Here is an 18,980-nt window from a genome sequence, read left to right as displayed (position 1 = left end):
TGTAATTGATAAATTATAAAGAGCTATTTAATTGTGACCAGAAGTAAAACCAGAAACTTTAAAAAGAAGTGAACGATTACTGATTGAAATTCTCATAAAACGTAAATGTAATTTAAAATGTAATTTAAAGTGTAATTTGATCTGACATTCAGTTGTTAACTACATAAGATGATTCTACAATTATAAGGCTATTTTAATGTACAGGATGTGGTTATACATTATGTTCCAGACCTTGGCTTGAAAAAATGTTCTCTAATGAATCTTAATGAATTTTAATTAATTATCCCTGGTCTATACAATATATGCTTAAATATTTGTACACTGACCTGCACTAAAACCACACAAGTTGTGGTCTCCATTGTGGCAGGTTTGCAGTCTGCACTTCCAATCAAACCACGTACCCTTGGTGGAATTTAATGCTAAATGAAATGATCCTAAACACATTCAGTGACGTTGAGGTGTGGGCTTCGGGGTTTTTGGTTATCTACTAGATCTTAAAATGTTTTTGGAAATCCCATTTCTTATATTTTCCTCCTTCCTCATAAAAGAGACTTATTTAATCTTCTCAGAAATATTCTTAAAAAAGTTAAATATCTTTATGTATGTTTTATTCATGGCAATTTTGGCTGGGAATTTTTACAAACTAAGGGTTACAATCCAGGCTCATTAACTCAATGAAAGTTTCCCTTATTATTGACTTTTTTCCACATAAAACGTTTTGCAAACAGGACGTCCAGCAGTGAACAAACTGAAAAGGACATCAAGGCTGCTTTGTAAAATGCTATGAAAAATAAAGGTGAATTTAGCTTAATGATTGCTCAGACCATGTTATGGAACTCTTGGAGCACTACCCACAACAATACCAAGCTCATTCAAAACAATGTGGAAACGTTTTTTTTTAAACATAATTTTTATTGTAATAGACATGCAGCTGACAAGGACAATGGTAGACAAAGTACGTTGGCCAGCATTTAGCAGATATCTTTTTCTGCAGAGGTAGAAAAAGATACACACACACACACACTTCATGTTTCTCAAATCATTATCATGATTTCCTCTTATCAAAGCTGCTGGGGGAACATTGGCAGGGCAGAGAAATAATTTGAATCAAAGTATTTGTTTACTTAAAAGCAAGAGTCAGTAATGAAAATTTCATTTAATTGAATCTTGATTTATCTGTCACTCAGATGAAACCTATTTTTAGTTATTTCTGGTTCTTTTTTAAGTCTTGTTGCACGTCTCGGTCCCAGACCGAACTCAGTCTTCCTTAGGACTCACTTCCTCAAATAGCTAGCTGTCAACATTTGACTCTTAGAGTTGATCTCATGTATCCAGTGAAACTAAGCATTTTACACTTGACTTGCGCAGCACGCGTCTATATTCATTGATCTAAGAAAGCTTGTTCAACTTGAGCCAGCGTCTTTAAAAGCAGCAGCAGGGAGCCATTAATGTTTATCCTATTGATTGTCATATCTGGCATCGCTCCTCGTGTTTTGATGCCTGTAATGTATCAGCTAAGGAGCTCACACTATCAGGAACAGTTTCAAAGAGGCTCGGTATTCTTCTCACCCTGTCAGGCTCTATTTGTTTGCCGTTCAACTCCATTGATCAGGAGATAGGATTGATATGTGTGAAAGGGCAGGCACACTCAATAACAATCAGTGTCAATCAGTGCTGAACTGTCAGGCCTCATAGAAGCAGCTCCGTGCTTCAAGAGCAAAAGTGTGGACGGACCCAGATGCCGGCTGTGTCTGCACTGTGAATCCTCCTAATCCACCCTTAGACTGGTATAAATAGCCACACAATGCAAAAGTAGAGAAATGGGAATGGGAGTGAGATGGCTTAGTGCTGAGGGGCTCCCAGTGCAGCTCTGCTCTCTGTTTCCCTTTCCCAAAAAGGGAGAGAGAGATTTAAACAGGATGGTAGTGTCATAGATAGGAAATTCATTCAACCCTTGGGAGGAACCTCATTAACATCGGTGTGGGGGTAAGAGACATCTCACAGGCTCATATTTTAAGTGAGATGTTATTACTTGTTGTAAAAAAAAAAATGACAGAATGACATTGCAAGTGTGCAAGACTAGACAGTCAGACCTTATAGGTCGCATTATGTTTTGGATGCTGCGAATTCAGAGGAGGCATTTCAGCATAAGCTTAAGAAACAGGTTAAGTTAAATTAAATTAAGTTAAATTTTCACACACTTTCACTCCACCCCGGGAATGATTGATTAGAAAAGAAACAGAGATATCCATGTGTTCCATGTTATTCCTATTTATCACAAGAAGAACGCAATACTCCATGTGTCTACTTACAGTTTTAAGGCTTGATCACCGGGTCAGTTGGTGTGTTGTCTTTCACATTCAAAACTATTTGCAACCAGCTCGACTGAGTTATAAATCAGCCTGACCAGTCTTAAGTTGTCATGTTTCTCCTAACCAATGGCAACGCAACACTTCTTCCTGCTTGTGGAGGGTTATTTCCCTATATTTTCCAAATTCCCAGAGTATTAAAAATGGTTCTGTTTTAGATTGGAATTTCAGTTTAAATTTTTTCTTGTAGATATTTTTTTGCTGGCAGTAAAAACTATGCTTGGTGGAGATGTGGCTGATTATTTCTTGCAGTTTTCTTACATTAGCCACATTAATAGCTATTCTGCTGTCACTGTGATATTTAAAGGCATCTTTCAAAATGGTCCTATTCCTCAACATCTAACTGCCATCTGTCTAGCTACAGCTGGTTTTCTCTAACCATTCTTTCACACAGAAGCTCTTCACTGTTTTCTCTGCCCTCACAGCAGCTGCATCATCTAACTATACTTCCCATGCGCTTGTTTGTGTTTATTGATATCATAAGCAAAACAGCCCTGCTGGTTTTGAACAAAATGGTGATGTTAATTTGGATAGACTGATCAAAATCAGACAGTTTACTGCTTAAATACATGATCAGCCGCTGGCCAAAATATAGCCGATAATGAATTATGCAGAAATATGTGAGCCAGATTTTACCATGTCTCCTGAAAGGAGAATGTCATTAGTCTGGCAGTCTTTTTCCAATATTTGTCTCAGACAAAGACACAGCAACATTATTAAACTAACACGAGGGAATCAAATTAAACATTTAACATCACTGATCTGATATGCTGTGTCAGAACACATCATCCAGCCCAGTACAGTGAGAAGAAGAAGAAGAAGAACTAGTAAAGTCTGATGTTCTGTAGTGTGAGCATGTTCTGCAAGTCTGTAATGAATATTACCTCAGCTCTCATTATATGTTGTAACATTTAAGGTGGAATGAATACCAACCACCTGTTGAAGAGCATCCTGAACCCCAACCCCACCAAAATGAAACATTAATACCCTGAACCGAATGCCTCATGTATATCTGCAACAATTTTCCAGTGCAGAAGGAGTGATGATGACATTTCTCTGTGTAATGCTTGATCAAGTGGCTCAATGGTCTCAGAGTACACTGCTTGGAATACATTGTGTCTGGCAGAGAGCCTACCTTGATGGGCTCTATTAGTCTACTGAGTTTTTCCACTTTACTCTGGTCACTGCTAAACCTGATATCCCAGCTTGCAAAAGTAATGTGGATTGTCACTGGTGCCTTTTGTACAACAAATGTCTCTTGTATTTCCATGTTCCAAATTCATAGATTCAGTTCTTTAACACAGTATTTCACACTGTACTGACATTCTTTCTGCTTCAAGCCTTAGCAACAAGATTTTACATCTATGGACATCGTTTTTCTGGAAACCTTTCCCCAAGTTATGGCTAGTTGCTCTGGCATATCTCCTTTGAGGTTTTTTTTTTCAGGTGTGTGCTGTCATCAGTCATATGCACAATTTTAAGCCTATTGGTCAAATGGCATGGGTTATTATCATTCTATAAATGAAAATATGCACCTCTGCCAAGAATACAAGGTCCACACTCAGGAGAAATCTCATACATAATATTCACACATAATATTTACTCAATGGATTAATTTAAATTATTGCTTTAAACATTATTTTAGAGGAACATTAACTTAATTGTTTGTCAACTAAATCACCTAATCATGTCATTGGACAAGAGGTTTTGAAATGACACTTTAGATGATAATGAGCTTCAAGTTTGTGTATGTTTTGGACAGAGTTTTAGTTATTTATTTATCCCCCCCCCCTCCTTTTACTCCAGCCTGTTTTGAATTCAAGTCTAGTTTGAGTCAGGACATATTTGGACAGGAATTTCTTGAGCTGAGTTCAGACCAAAGTTTCATGCCTAATTATAGTTGTCCTCCAACAGCCAATGGTTACGTAGAATGTGTGGAAATTTTCCTCAAGGACATATTTTGTGTGCACTGGATATATTAATTATGGATATTACATCTTAATATAACATCTTGACCTGTCCACAACCACACAAATAATAGCCACTGAGCCTCACATTTTTTCAAGTGGAGACCATCTTAAACCACCTACAGGAAAATTCCTAACTACTTCTGATTCTCCACACACACCTAATGCTAGAATGGCTGTACTGTACCAGTATTTTTATTCTAAGAAGGCTATTGAATGACCCTTTTTTGGTAATGGTAAATGACAAATGTTAGTATTAGGCTCAGAGTATTTTTGAAACCGAGCCACTAGAAAGTCTGCCAAGTAAGGCCTTGATTAAGTTGACAACAGTTTGTTTCTCCCCTTGAGATTACGACATTTTAAGTGCCCTCAACTGGGACAGCTTTGTGTTTGTCTTTCCGCTGTGTCACAAATTAGTTCTGGTGCATTTGTCAGAACCTTACACACACATTTTGAAATAAATATAAGCAGCGGTTCCAGCACCCTTCATAAACTTGTCCTATTAAACACATATGCATTGTGCAGAATTGCAGATAAGAGAGGTCCTAATTATGCTTTAATAAATGCAGCCAGGCAAAGCTAATGCTGCAGTGCGTTATTTAATGAGAGGCTTGGAATGTCAGAGTCCTGTGTGCGTAGTAAATCAGACTCAAAAGCAAATTTATTTTAGCATTTCATTTGTCACAAAGACGTTGCGATGACTTTGATCATTTTAACTAAAGCTTTGATGGTGCAATGCAGACTTTGATGGTACCTTTGATCTTTTTTTTGTCAGTATGGATTTCTCTAACTGTAACAGCATTCAAGTAAATCAATACTTGAAGAATGAAACACTCATTAAAAATATTATCTATTTCTTTTCCTAATGACAGTAATGAAGTCTTCAAGTGCATTCTAGCAGTCATGCAGAGACCAGTTTGATCCTTTTATTTGCAGGGGCTGCTTAGCAGTGTCTGCAAGATAATTCCGTAAATGTATGGCCGTCAGTCATAGTTTAAGTGCTCGTTTGCAGGTTCAAGAATATACAGTCATGTGCAAAATGTTTCCATATTTAATGTTTTATGTGGAAATAAGTTATCACCTTCCTTCAGACAGCATAATTAAAACGTGACTTTGTTGTGCGCATTTTACTGCACAGATTATGCATTTGAAAAAATAGAACAATGGATATTTTTGCCTGAACTTCTTCACAAGACACTTCTTCACCAATATTTTGAATAAAAGAAAAACAATTGTTTTGTATTAAAATGTGCAGGAGTCTCTTCTCTGCAGACAGAGCCCTATTTCACTTAGAAAATCTGCCATTTGACATGATTATTTTCATGTTTTCATCAAGAAGCAGCTACTCTCTTGATGAATGACAAAGATGCATGAGTGTGCAGATGTCATGTTAAGGCCCTTAGAGGGTGTTGTTGAATGTCTCGTTCTCAAGAAGGTCATGCAATCTTCTGCAGAGATGTGTGAGAGAAGATCTACCATTTGTGTTTATTCATAATGTAATTTGAAAGGTCATACTCCACTCAGGAATTTGAGTTTATTTTTTGGTTATGAATTTACTTGTAGAATTATTGGCGGGACTGAAATAGCAATATAAATGTCACCATTGATAAAAATCCTCTCATGCTCCACGCCTTGCTAGTTAGATGCTGTAGATGATGACCCAACAAACAGAGGTATGCTTGTCCAAGTGAATAGTGAAATGGTTATGACCTCCTGATAGGAGAGGACAGACTGATGCATTAAAATCAGTCACGGCCTGGATCCAATTACATGTTTTATGAATATGAGGTGCAAGTGCAGAATGTTAATTCAACCTTGGCCCCAGACCGGGAACCAACAGAGACATTCCAGCTTACTCTGTATTCTATACATATGTAATTTGCTCTCCATATATGAAGGAATATTACATGGTAATTTAAATTACCATTTGGGATCTTGTCCTTGGGTCAACACAAAATATTCAGTAATTAAATTTGGGGAAAAAATGGATATAGAAGATAATATTCACATCATTTAATTTAGAATTAAAGGGTTTCTATCATGAAAAAGAGAAAAATGTACTATGGGGACACTGATTCAGACCAAACCCATGCACTCCCTAATCTTTACAGTTCATATATTAACGACACTACAAACACAGCCTGTTTTTCATTTTTAGTTTTTTTGATCTCACAGAAAAATACATTTAGGGTATTCCATTCATTCATGTTGAAATTCTAAAGAGTTCTTCAGCCTAAATACTTTTCTAATCCAGAAAAGTACAGATTGAGATGTTGGAAAGTGATCATGTAAAAATGAATTATTATTTGCTGTTTTTGGTACATAAAAAAACTCACAAATATCATAGGTGATTTTAACATTAGCTTATTGTAGCTAACCATTGCTAATATTGCTACTAGTTAGCACATGACTTTAAGACCATGGTTGACCATTATATATCAATACACATGCTTGGATTAAATGCTCCTTGAAATATGGCATCTGTTATTGCAAAAGAATTCAATTTATCCAAGAACCTATGCATATGTACAGATATTTATGGTAATAATAAATGTATCTCCCTGTATGCTGTACTTGTGCAGAACTCAGATGACCTGTTGGTGGCATCAGCAGAGTGCCCCAGTGATGATGAGGATCTGGAGGAGTGTGAGCCTGGCACTGGTGAGTGGGCATAGGCCAAGGCGAGCAGCAATGTTATACTGACCTTTAGAGAAATCTCATTTCAGACTTCAGCCACATCCCTGCAAACTATAAACTCTGTATACTTTTTATACTTTATATTCAAAATGTCTGGCCATAAGAAGGCATGTGGAATATAGCTTAGGAATAAGAAAAGTCAGGCAGGACTTTCCTGTTGTGCATTTTATTAAGAATTAAATTGTTCAACACCAGAGTTTCAGGGCTCTCAAATGATGCCACTGTCTGACTAGTGGTCCTATCACTGGGAGATATCAAGTTTGATCCCTGGTGATGGCCCTAAAGCCATGCCCTGGAGTCCAGAAAGACCCTTATTTGCCTCAATCTCTCTGGTTAGATAGGATATCCCTCCCTCTCCCCATCACTCAGAATGAGGCCAGCCAGCATGGGCATCTCTTAGCTCATATAACAGCACTGAGCATTTGGTGTTCTAGTCCAAGCGTGAGGAGCAGTGCAAAGATATTTTATTGGCAGAAGTTTGAAAAGACATATTTTACATATTTAGGAGGAACTCGTGCTGGTCTTCACCCTTCAAGCTTAGTGGAGTTGTGTGATTGTGAAAGAGCTGTCTAGTGAATTTGGCAATGACCAGAATTAAGAACAAGATAATACAATATGAATATAAATCTCCCCAGAAATCACTATAGTTTGAATGCCTAATTAGAGACAGGACAGAAAATAACTGTAATAGAATTATTTCCATCTACTTGATAGAGTTATCTTACTGTGGGCCATCCTGTGTGATAAAGACGTTCAAATATTTAGAGTCTTAAATAAACCGCAGGCCTTTTCTCATGAGTGTCTTTGCCCATTTTGCTTTGTAAGTCCACTTGGGACAGTTTCACTTTTTTGCTGTGTCAGTGCAAGCTGTTCTCATCTAAACTTGTCCATCAACTGAAAAAAACAGACACTAATTGTAATGGCTGACAAAAAAAATTGCCGCAACAGAGACAGCGCAGGTACTTACAGTCAGTGTGACACCATCAAATATCAGACAGCTATCCAGTCCAATGGGAAACATATGCTCCCACCTTAGCTAAAAAAAACTGCACATTTCCATATGTCTTTTCACACTTTCATAATGAAACACCGTTTGCTGACATTTTTCTTTCATAAATATGAGGACAAATCAGTGGCAGAGAGTCTTTAAGTTCAATAAAGAAGGATTGTGCCATTTTTGCATAATTTAATACCATCATTTCTCTGCTATTCCTCTGTATTAACTTAGTGGTTAAAGCAGTGATGACAGTGAGCTCTTAGCTGGAGTTATTCCAGCATGGAGCTCAGTCAGTCATGAAGTGAGTCTAGCTCTGAAATGAAAGGAACATAGTGTATGTGTGGAGCAGTCAAAGCTTAGAGCCTCATCACCTAAACCAAATTCCCCACTTCTCTGGCCAATTTACATTCCTAAGTGGTCATTCTCCTCAATGATTAGATTCCAATGGAGGCACTTATTATGTTCAGAAATTTGATATCTCGTGCTTTCCTGCAGATTTATTAGCACGTGTTAGTGCTTCACTGTGGAAATTTGGCCTGGTTCAGTATCTTAATCAGCCATTATCTGAGGACAAAGCTGCACAATTTGTCACAATTTAATTTTGATACATTTGAATGAAATCTCATCTTTGAAATCTTTTGAATGAAACTAATTAGTAGTGGTAAGATGCAAGCTTAGCACTTTTCATAACAACTTCAGTCCTAATGATCTATTAATTATTGCTTTAAATTGAAGAGAAAAGGAAATAATAATTATTATTATGTCATTATGTATGGGCAATGTCAGTAAAGCAGAGAGAAAACATATTCTTAATAATATGATCAAATTAGAATAGTAGAACTAGCTTAAATGTGCACATAAATAAAATAGAAAGGGGAGAAACATTGTGTTTTTAAGGGACCATCTTACACAGCTTTCTTTTTGTAATTTGCTTTTTTTTCCATGCAAAAATCATGCGGCCTATTTGTTGATGTAAGTGACCCAAACTCCATGGTTTGCTATTTTGTTTTACCAAAGAAGAACCAAGAACAAGCTTAGTGTTTATCCAAGCAGTTTATACATGCAGCTGATATTAGTCTACATTAGCCACCTGCAGAGCGTATGCTAAAAATTATATTTGGTTCAATATTTATTTTTGGAATATCACTACTTTTGTGCAGCATGTAGGTTAAGTTACCATTATAGAGCACTAATAGATAATGTGTTGTTTTGTAAACATAGCCCTTGTGGTGTTGATAAATGAGGGTTTTTAGTGATATTAATAAGTACAGCTTGTGTTTTTTTCTGCACTAATTCTTGCTCCTCTTACCTTCTGTTTTTGTTTTTTTTGTTTTTTTTTTCTATAATTACAGGAGGTGAATTAGTGTTGCCCATAATTACAGTGGACACCCAAGACCCCCAGTCCGCGGCCACGCATTACCCCGCCATCCCCCCTCCCCCGACCTACCTGAGCCCCCTCCAGACCACCAAAGAATCCCTGACCCTGTCTGAGCCACGGCCTCCCTGCCCCCCTGACCAGGAGGACTGCGGTGACCCTCTGGAGGTATCCGCCTTCGGCTCGGGGGAAATGACCGAGTCGGATGACGAGGACTTCAATACAAACTCCCCGATGGTCACTGACAGGACAGTCCTGCCTCCTCCGCCGGCCGTGGGGGGCAAGAGTGGGGCCCACAGCCCCGGAGGTCATCGGCCCCCTGCCCCTCCTGCCCCCACCACCCACCCTGATCAGCTCCACATACCCGCAGGTAAAATGAACACCCGCGACCAGGTGCTACTGCCCCCCGCCCCCTCTTCCCGCCTCACCCCAGGACTAACCTACCCGCCCGATTTCCCCCATGTGCCCACAGCTCACCCCACGGCTCCGGGGGACAAGGTCCTGCCGGGTGCTGTGGAAGTCATCCGCGAGTCCAGCAGCACCACCGGCATGGTGGTGGGGATCGTGGCAGCAGCTGCCCTCTGCATCCTCATCCTCCTCTACGCCATGTACAAGTACCGCAACCGTGACGAAGGCTCATACCAGGTGGACCAGGGCCGCGGCTCTGGTTCCGAGAGTAACGGCGCAGTCGTCAAGGAGAAAAGCCCTGGCAACCCCACCGCAGTGTCCAAGACCACCACCAAGGGAAAGAAGAACAAAGACAAGGAGTATTACGTCTGAAAGTGGGAGAGAGAGAGAGAGAGAGAGAGAGAGAGAGAGAGAGAAACAGAGAGAGAGAGAAACAGAGAGAAGCTAGTGGGCTGTGGATTTGCTAAATCACCACCCTCCTTCTCATCCTCAAAATGTTTAAGCCATGTCCCTTTGTTGAATTTAAAAAAAAAACTTTTTCTTCCCTTTATGTCACGAGTGAAGAAGATGGAGAGAGGAAGGGAGAAGTAAAGGGAAATTGTGATAAAAGAGATGGATGCCTGTAACTTGAGTGTCTTGTAAAGCTATTTTTCACCTCATTTAATCCCTGTTTGCATCTCAAGGAAATCTTCCATTACATGCTAGATGATGAAATGCTATTAATTCTTTTTGCAATTAAAATTTCTGTTTCCCGAGCCCAGGCTTCCCTAGAGGTTAATGAATCACCATGGAAAAAAGGGAGAGAGTAACCCCCACCTCACTCTTTCTCACCAGCTGTAGTCTCCAGTGTCTGCTACTTGGAGATATACACTCGTCCCCTGTTCCAAACCCTTTAGCTATTTTTAAAGTGAAATCAAGTGAATCCAGAAATTTGAAAGATGTGAAGAATGTAATTGCCTTTGATAGCGTAATTCACATTGAACAGTAAGTAACTGTGGGAAATATTGAGCAAACAAGTGTTCCTGTGTAATCACTTGAAAATGGAGATAATTGAATCAGGGTTTTTTTTGTTTGTTTTTTTAAGAATTAATTATATGGTTGGTAAGAAAAGTAGGCCAACAGTATTTATAATCAATGTTTCCTTGACCACGTTTACTAATTTGTGGGGCATTAGGAATATGTATGCGGTGGGTATAATTTTTGGCCGGGTTTAGAAAAAATTTAGATGAGCGCATGTTTTCTTTGGGGAAACAATCTCATATATGATCCATCTCACTTGTTATGCATTTTAACTTCACTCATAGCCAGTAGATCTACATGCAATCATAAGAAACTCATTATGTAATTGAAGGCTACACCTTGTGAGGGCAGTGCAGAAGACATTTGAATGTCATCCATTCTCTCTCTCTCTCACTCTCCATGGTGCTACCATGTTCGTTATCTATTAGGCTTATATTGGTGTTCCATGCATGATGTATTCACGTTCAAACTTTTGGATTAGGGAGTTGTTTGATATGAAATCACAAAGTTGATTTTCATCGTCCTGGACAACTCTGGCCTCATTCCTGGAAGGAATCAGAGCGGCGACTCATCATGGAAGGAAAAAAAAATTGTTGAGTGAAGAAACCTAAGAAAAGCTGGAGCTATTTGCATCAATAAAAGACACTGTATTTATGTAAATAGAAGAGTCTGTGGACGTTGCTGACAGTACATCAGGATACAGATCTGTGTGTATGCGTGTGTGTGTGTGTGTGTGTGTGTGTGTGTGTGTGAGAGAGAGAGAGAGAGAGAGTTTGTCCCTGTTTGTCCTCTGGCTTCAGAAAGACATACTTTAGACTCTTTGGGAACTTTCAGTGCCCCTATATCCTCCACAGTGTGAACTACAGTCCAACGCCCACTGAATGAGATGGGAGAAAGTGCAGATAAACAGGAGCTTGGAGGGAAGTTGTTTTTTGGAGAACTTTGCTGGCATCTTGGCTGAGAGAAAGGGAACGTGTCCAACTCCACATTAAGATGCTGGCTCTCCTCTTCCCTCCACCTTGAATGGAATGGAAAAAAAGAAGCATAACAGCAAACACAAACTCCTCAAGAAAAGCATTTCTGTATAGAGCGACGTGAACTTGAGTCCACATTTTTATATATGAAGAGGATACAAAAAATAAAAAAAAAATAAAAAAACAACAGTGTAATATCCAGATCTGTGTTCACCAGCTCACCTCCTGGACATCTATCAACCAGCCCCATCCAGCTCCAGCACAAAACCCCTGGATTTAAACCCTGTAGGATGGGGATCTTCAGGAGGTGAAATGGTGAAGACTGGTCTAGATGTTTATCAATATTATTTTGCTGAAATGAAAGTCCTTGTTATCAGAGAAAGGTTTGTTAAGTCCTTACTCTCCAAATAAAAAGTGGTCTTCACAACAATGATAATTCCAGTCCCATGAGGTGATTTTCAAATGTGAACTCATATGACTTTTATTTGATTTTCCTTCAGTTTCATCAGCAGTAAAATTTAACCATACGTCAACTATTTTTAGTTTCCAGTATGGTTTTTTTGGTTTGTTTTTTAATCCCTCAGTATGGTTGCCATTTAAATAGGCCGGTCAGAGTATATTCCCGTTCTTACTTAATGTTATTGTAAAGTGTTCCTGTGAGATGAATTTAAATATGTGTACATTGACAGAGGAAAAAATACACTTGGTTATATACTTCTTAAATTTCTCATTGGTGTGGTCTCTCATTTCATTGTGGTTTATGTGTAGTTCACAATCCAAATCTTTTGAAATTAACCCATTATTCTAGTTTCCTCTTTAAGATTCAAGAAAATTTTAAATCAAAATGTTCTATTTTAAGTGTTCTCTAGATACATTCATGGTTTTTATTTTTGAGTAATTCTGAACCAGTTCTTTTGGTTCATTCATTATAAAACGTTTATATATCATTAAAAGGGCAACTGGCTTTTCATTGTGAGAATGGAGCAAAATCAAAGCAGATTATAGCGGTTTATTAAAACACAGACATTTGGTTTGATATCACAGCCTTTTGGTTGCCTGTCACCTGTTTAAATACAGAGCTTGTAATGACATCCAGGGTTGCCCTGACCCTTACAGAAAACAATAGGCCTTTCCTATCAGATTCCACCATGTGTTTTTCCTGCAGATCAGTGAACAACTACTATTTCCTTTTCCTTAGTAACCAAATAAAACTGTTATTTTCTTCACCTAAATCAGAGTTTGAAATGGTATGAAAACCTTATTAAAGTCAAAATATACATTCACTCCCCAGTCCGTACTTCCCGTTTTTACTGAAACCAAGCAGCATGTAATTAAATCATTGCCTATTTAACACACTACAGTTTTGTCATGCCCTCTTTTGAAGTCATAAGGAGTGTTTCAGGCTAGAGTGCTTTCTGAAATGTGCCCCAAATAAACCTCAACTTCATTAAAGCTGCACTGTGAGATGTTCTGGTTTAAATGATAAGAAAAGGAGTCCCCCTGTAAAGCCTGAAATAGAGTTCAAAATCATCATATTCAGATTCAAATCATAAGAATCAGATTTTGGAGTTTTTCAGACCATGTCATCATTATTACATGCAGTGCTCAAATAGAACACCTGGCTTGTTGGTCTGGGAATATAAGAATATGAGAATTTGAGAGTATAAAGATTTAGTGAAGTATGACCATAGCAGGCAGGGCCTTTCTATCACCAAAAGTCATTCTTAAACAGGTTTCATTTTTGAAAACTCTTCCAAAACGCATCCAATCATCTGATTCATCCACTATATGATAGGGTCAACATCACAAACTATGTTACAACTGCATAGTGCTTCTGCATAGTGCATTCTTCCACTAGCGAGGTCTCTGAAATCCCGAGAGAATAAGGACAGCTTTAGGAAGACATTTTATGTCCCACAATCTAAAATGGGTGAACATTATAGTGACTTTTTTACACTGAATTCCATACTTTTCTTTATCATTTCTCAATCAAAAATGCACTTTTTTACATGACAGAGCATTTAAATTTTACAATAGGTGCATATGATGTATGCCTACATAAAGCTTTTAGCACGAAAATATACATGTACCTGGTTCTAAAATGTTTATAATGTGTAAGTGTTTGATTTTCACCTCTGTCTGGCCTCAGGCACATTCCGTCTTAAAGTCCAGCAATAGTCTGCCAACGAAGAGGGGTTTCACTTTATCACCTTTCCATGTCCAAAATTTCCTGATGAAATCTCAGGCCAAGCTCATCACGGACTACCCCTGAGATTTTCCAGGAAGAAAGTGTAAGTGTGAGCCCAAAAAGTGGATTTTTAGACCCATATCGCACCTCAGAGATTTATATCAAGCTTTTACAAAATCATGGTAGTTTTGTGATCTCTAATTTCCTAAAACATTTTTGCACGTTCTATCAAATGCCACCAATTCAGCTTCATTAACCTCTTCATCAACCTCTTCATCTCGAAGCAGCTGCAGAATCATGTAATGCCATCAAATCATAGGTTATGTTCTTGATACTAATATTTATACATGATGTCTTTAGATGCTTATTTTGACCAACTTTGTGAGACCTTCCTAATGCTTTTAAGCCATTCGTCATTTTAAAGATTATGTATGGCTTATTGAATTGCTGCCACCTTCGACACATCTTGTTCAGTATGCAAGTTTTCAAACTGTGGAGTCAAGCACTTTTATTGCATCTCAGTTTCATCATCTGTTTTTATGGTAGAGATGTGGATTCGTGGCCGAGAAGTAGCCGCATAGTGGTGATATAAAGCACAGTCTGAATTCCTCCCTCCTCACACACAGCTCAGATCTAAGGACAAGCCTTTGTTCACTTGCTTCTATGAACTTGTGTGAAATGAAAGGAAAGCGACACTCGTCGCACCCACACTGTTGTTCCACAGGAAAAATAATAATATCACTAACGCAATCTCACTACACAAACTATAGACATGAACTCTATGGCAGCTGTTTGACCAGGTATAGTCCCACAGATCAGCTTTGATCAGAAATAAATGTACACACTGGATCACAGAATAAAGCCTTTAATTTTCAATCTCAGTTCACTCTGACTCTGGTTTTGTGACATGAGTTTGTTCTATACTCAACTTCACACAGGACACAATGAAACACAGTATAATTAGACACAAACAGGATAAAATCTGTAAAACTGATTTGAAGAAACTAGGGGTGTATGGAAGAGACAGGTGCACTGTGTCCAAACATTTTTCTTAACCCTTATGATTATTAAATTCACCTACTATATTGGGGTTTTAACCATGTAATGGATTCTTTGGACGGAGTGCAAAAGCACCTCAAATACCTTTGTTTTGAACTAGAGTGGTTTTTGTGATCCAGAACTAATCATTGAATATCAGTACCTTACTGCATAATATTCCCATTGCTGAATGGCACCAAACTCTCGCAGAAATATCCCAGCATGTAGTGTAAAAATCGTCCAGACAGGGACAAACTGCTTGGTATTAACATTAATGGTAACGAGTAAGTGTCTAAAGTATTTTGGATATGTAGTGTATATAGAATAATGTCGAACATATTAGTATTATGAAAACCCATAAAGTTGAATAAAATATAGTCATTTAAAAATAACAGCATCTAGAATGAAGCCCATATATCTGAAACCACTGGTGAAAATGCTGTTGAAATTTGTTTCTAATTTAGTATACAACTTTCTACAAAATTAATCAATGTTAAGCTGTATTTAAAAGACAAAAAAAAAGAATTTAAACAAAGTATGAATATTTGAAGCCATAGATCCTCAATATCAAGAAATGTTGCGCAGTCTTGCCTCAGTCTCATCCGAAAATGAACTGGTGCACGCTGGAAAGGTGTGCTATGGTCTGATGAGTAACCAAAATCAGCAAATAATCCAGGAAATGTCGTTTCATTGAGTTCTCATGATATTCTCATAACGTGTTATTTTAACATTTGTAAAGGTACCATTAATGCTTAAATAATTTAGACACATTTTAGATTTTCCACTAGCATACCTCCCTCTGCAAAAAAATATAGCCTCTGACATCAAAAAAGAAGAATCACAGGCTTTAGAAACCACAACAGCCGCAGCGGTGAGTCAGATAAAAACAAAAATTATCTCTATTGTAGAATAGAGATTTTACAAATGTGCAGTTTGCGCTGCATGCCTGCATTTTATTGTGACTGACAAGTCTCTCTGGCCAATCAGCGCTGTACAAGGTTTACACGTCATGGTTTAGATATTCTGCTTGCTTGGGACCACAAGCTAGCAAGGACTAAGAACCCAGTTCCAGATACCAGGTACTAAATTTCACTAATGGAAAAGCAAAAAAGCAGAGTAGTGCCAAGCCGAGTCAAGCAGGTACCATGCAATGGAAAAACACTGTGTGCCCTTGTTTACATGTGAAGAACTTTATCTGTCCAATGTTCAATTGCCAAAATTTCTTATTAGGCAATTTACTCCCTATTCCAACATTGAGGAGGCATAACATGGATAGGTCAGTTCACCAATGACATCAGAAAAGACATTTAACTATTAATATTAATTAAGGGCGTGGTTCATGTCTGCAGCCTTCTTTTTAAGTGAAGGAAGGAGAGTGTGTAAGGCTTGATTGGGGACTTGTCCAGGAAGTAGTTTGGCTAGTGTTTTTTCTTGGTTTCACCTACTGTGCTAACTGTGTGCAGGTCATCAGGTATACAGACTGACTTACATCAAAAGTCTATTTCAACATCCACCTACACTCCTCATCCCCCACCCACCTTGTTCAAGAGCAACATGTTTTAACAAGGACCATGGGGAAAAGAGCAGAGAGAGCAAACAAAACAAAAGCATAAGCTACAAAATGAAAAATAGAATTGATAGGAATTGACAGACAAGCTTTGCATCAAAGGAGATATTCAGTGATTACCACCTGAACACAGCAAGACTGGCCTCAAAATATTATAATAGAATGACAAGACTGCCATCTGGTGTCCATCAACGGAGTTAAAACTGAAGGGTATAATAACCATCGACATCCCCACATCTGAGAAATAAAATAACCTACAAAAATTTGGCTCTACATATGGATGACCTCAGTGTCAGTGATGGAATCAGGTGGGCTTAAACATAGGGCTTTATACAACCCACTGTGAGCCTAAGTGGGTCCCACATAAAGAGTTTTACTGGTGTGCCCACTTTCATCTACATATGAAATATATAGTCAGCCGATATAATCAGCCGACCCGAGTCCAACTAACAGCACACTTAGAAACACATTCAGGGTCTTGAACCAAGCTAGCCCCAGTTTAACGCATGTGGGCCCCACTGTGGTGGCTGTCCTCTTGATCCACTGTGACACTTAATTTGATGAAGCAATTACACAAGATGAATAATAGTTTTTATTTACTTTTTATATATTTTTTTATTTATTAGTTGCAAAACCACAGTAAACAAAACATATATGTTTTTCTTTTCTTCTGTTAGATTGCAGCTTTATAATGGACCATATTTTAGGCTGAATCTCAAATGGCTTCCTACTCCTGATTTATAGTACCCTGTCCTTTTTTGTGTGTGCACTACATGCCTATTAGGGAAACAGAACACATCAATTTTTCTTCTTTATAATCTATGTTTTTCTGTATAATCATATACTGCCACAGCTTTTGTATTTTAATGGCACTATCCAGGCAGCTCAGGAAAGGATATGTTCCTCTTTTGAGTCTTAGTACTTTGGGCTTAGTTCCTCTCAGAATGTTTCTTCCTCTTGTTCTTCCAGCCACTGTTGCCTCACTTAATATGGTTTTAATTTCTCTAATAGGGAGAACAGAGCTTCTGTCATTGCTACTCTCTGCACTGCAGAAACTGCAATATGTAAGTTTGGGGGAGTTTAGTATGATTTTTCGACAGAAAACTGGACCAAATCAGTGTGACTAGGACAACCTTTACCACTCAAAGAGCCATTTGGACCCATTTCACACTGTAAAGAAAACACTGGGAGCCACAAAACCCTTTTGAAACTCTAAATGAAATAACACTGCGCATAACAGTTTTTTTTTGCCTTTGTGCTATGTATAAACAAACTATACTGTGTTACATTTATGAAATCAATGAACGACTGCAGAGAAAATGAAATAACATTTCTGCATGCAACAAAACATTTTTAACTCCGAAAAAAAGATGTTGGGTTGACGGTTAAGTAAAATACTCAATGTCTATTTGAGTCCTCGTAGTAATGAAAAAAAAACATTTTTAACTCCGAAAAAAAAGACGTCGGGTTGAAGGTTAAGTAAAATACTCAATGTCTATTTGAGGTCGTTGTAGTAATGGAAAAAAAGGCCGAACTTAAATTATCCACTGACAGCAAACAAAAATGCTGTCCTCTCTTTGCGTGCCGTCATTATTTTTTACTGGCGCCGTACAGTGAGCTGTCAAAAAGTTCAAGAAACCGCACACTGGCGGGTGTCGCACATTGGAAGTTGTGACGTATATTAAGAGCGACAAAAATATTTTAAATATTAAATTTTAAAATATTTTAGATGTTACAAGATCGCCATAATCTTCATAGAATTACATTTTGAAAATGAACGAACCAAAATAAAATACATTTTAATTAAATACTCATTAATTATTTTCAACAGCTGAGCAGCATCAGAGGGATCAAAGAGCCGCGGGTTGCCGACCCATGGACTAGGACAATGACTGGACACAGTGTTTAAAAAATCCAACAGCATTGCTGTGTCTGATCCACTCGTACCAGCACAACATACAGAAATGTAGGTGTCACTGCAGTGCTGAGAATCACAGCCTGTACTCCTTGGAGGGCCCTATGTGGGTTCTGACCATTAAATAATAGAGTTAATGGGGGCCAACAAATTACGCTGAGTAATTAATGGACAAGTCTGTAATTGTAGAATTACCGACTATTGTCCATGTAAGTGGAGCTTATTGCAATAACAATAACAATAATAATAATAATAATAATAATAATAATAATAATAATAATAATAATGAAAAAAAAAACAAGGACCATAGAGGTCACGTTAACATTTTGGCTAATGGGGGTGTATCATAATATTTTTCCTTGTACGTTATCAAGATCTGAATAGTGCATTACAGTTATTGGGAGACATTATATCCTCAGTATTTCCGCCTCATCAGGTGAGGCAGGTAGGGGTTTTCCCTTAATG

At 38.1% G+C, this 18,980-nt stretch overlaps 1 protein-coding gene across 7 annotated transcripts in view; it reads left to right on the top strand.

Annotated features, from left to right (window-relative positions):
* Positions 1 to 12,502, top strand: part of nrxn2a (neurexin 2a) — a 416,827-nt gene extending 404,325 nt beyond the window's left edge. For 4 of the 7 annotated variants that reach the window (XM_066645189.1, XM_066645188.1, XM_066645187.1 and 1 more), the window contains 2 exons: positions 6,919 to 6,997; positions 9,383 to 12,502. In XM_066645189.1, coding sequence (XP_066501286.1) covers positions 6,919 to 6,997; positions 9,383 to 10,185 — 882 coding nt within the window. In that variant the 3' untranslated portion in view covers positions 10,186 to 12,502. The remainder of the gene's footprint in view (positions 1 to 6,918; positions 6,998 to 9,382) is intronic. The other 3 variants (XM_066645191.1, XM_066645190.1, XM_066645193.1) reach the window with 1 other exon arrangement.
* Positions 12,503 to 18,980: the final 6,478 nt, after the last annotated feature.

Source organism: Hoplias malabaricus, chromosome 15 (assembly GCF_029633855.1).
Source record: "Hoplias malabaricus isolate fHopMal1 chromosome 15, fHopMal1.hap1, whole genome shotgun sequence".
Lineage (NCBI taxonomy): Eukaryota > Metazoa > Chordata > Actinopteri > Characiformes > Erythrinidae > Hoplias > Hoplias malabaricus.
Note: the sequence above shows the minus strand (reverse complement) of the source record. Positions and strands in the feature narration are given on the sequence as shown.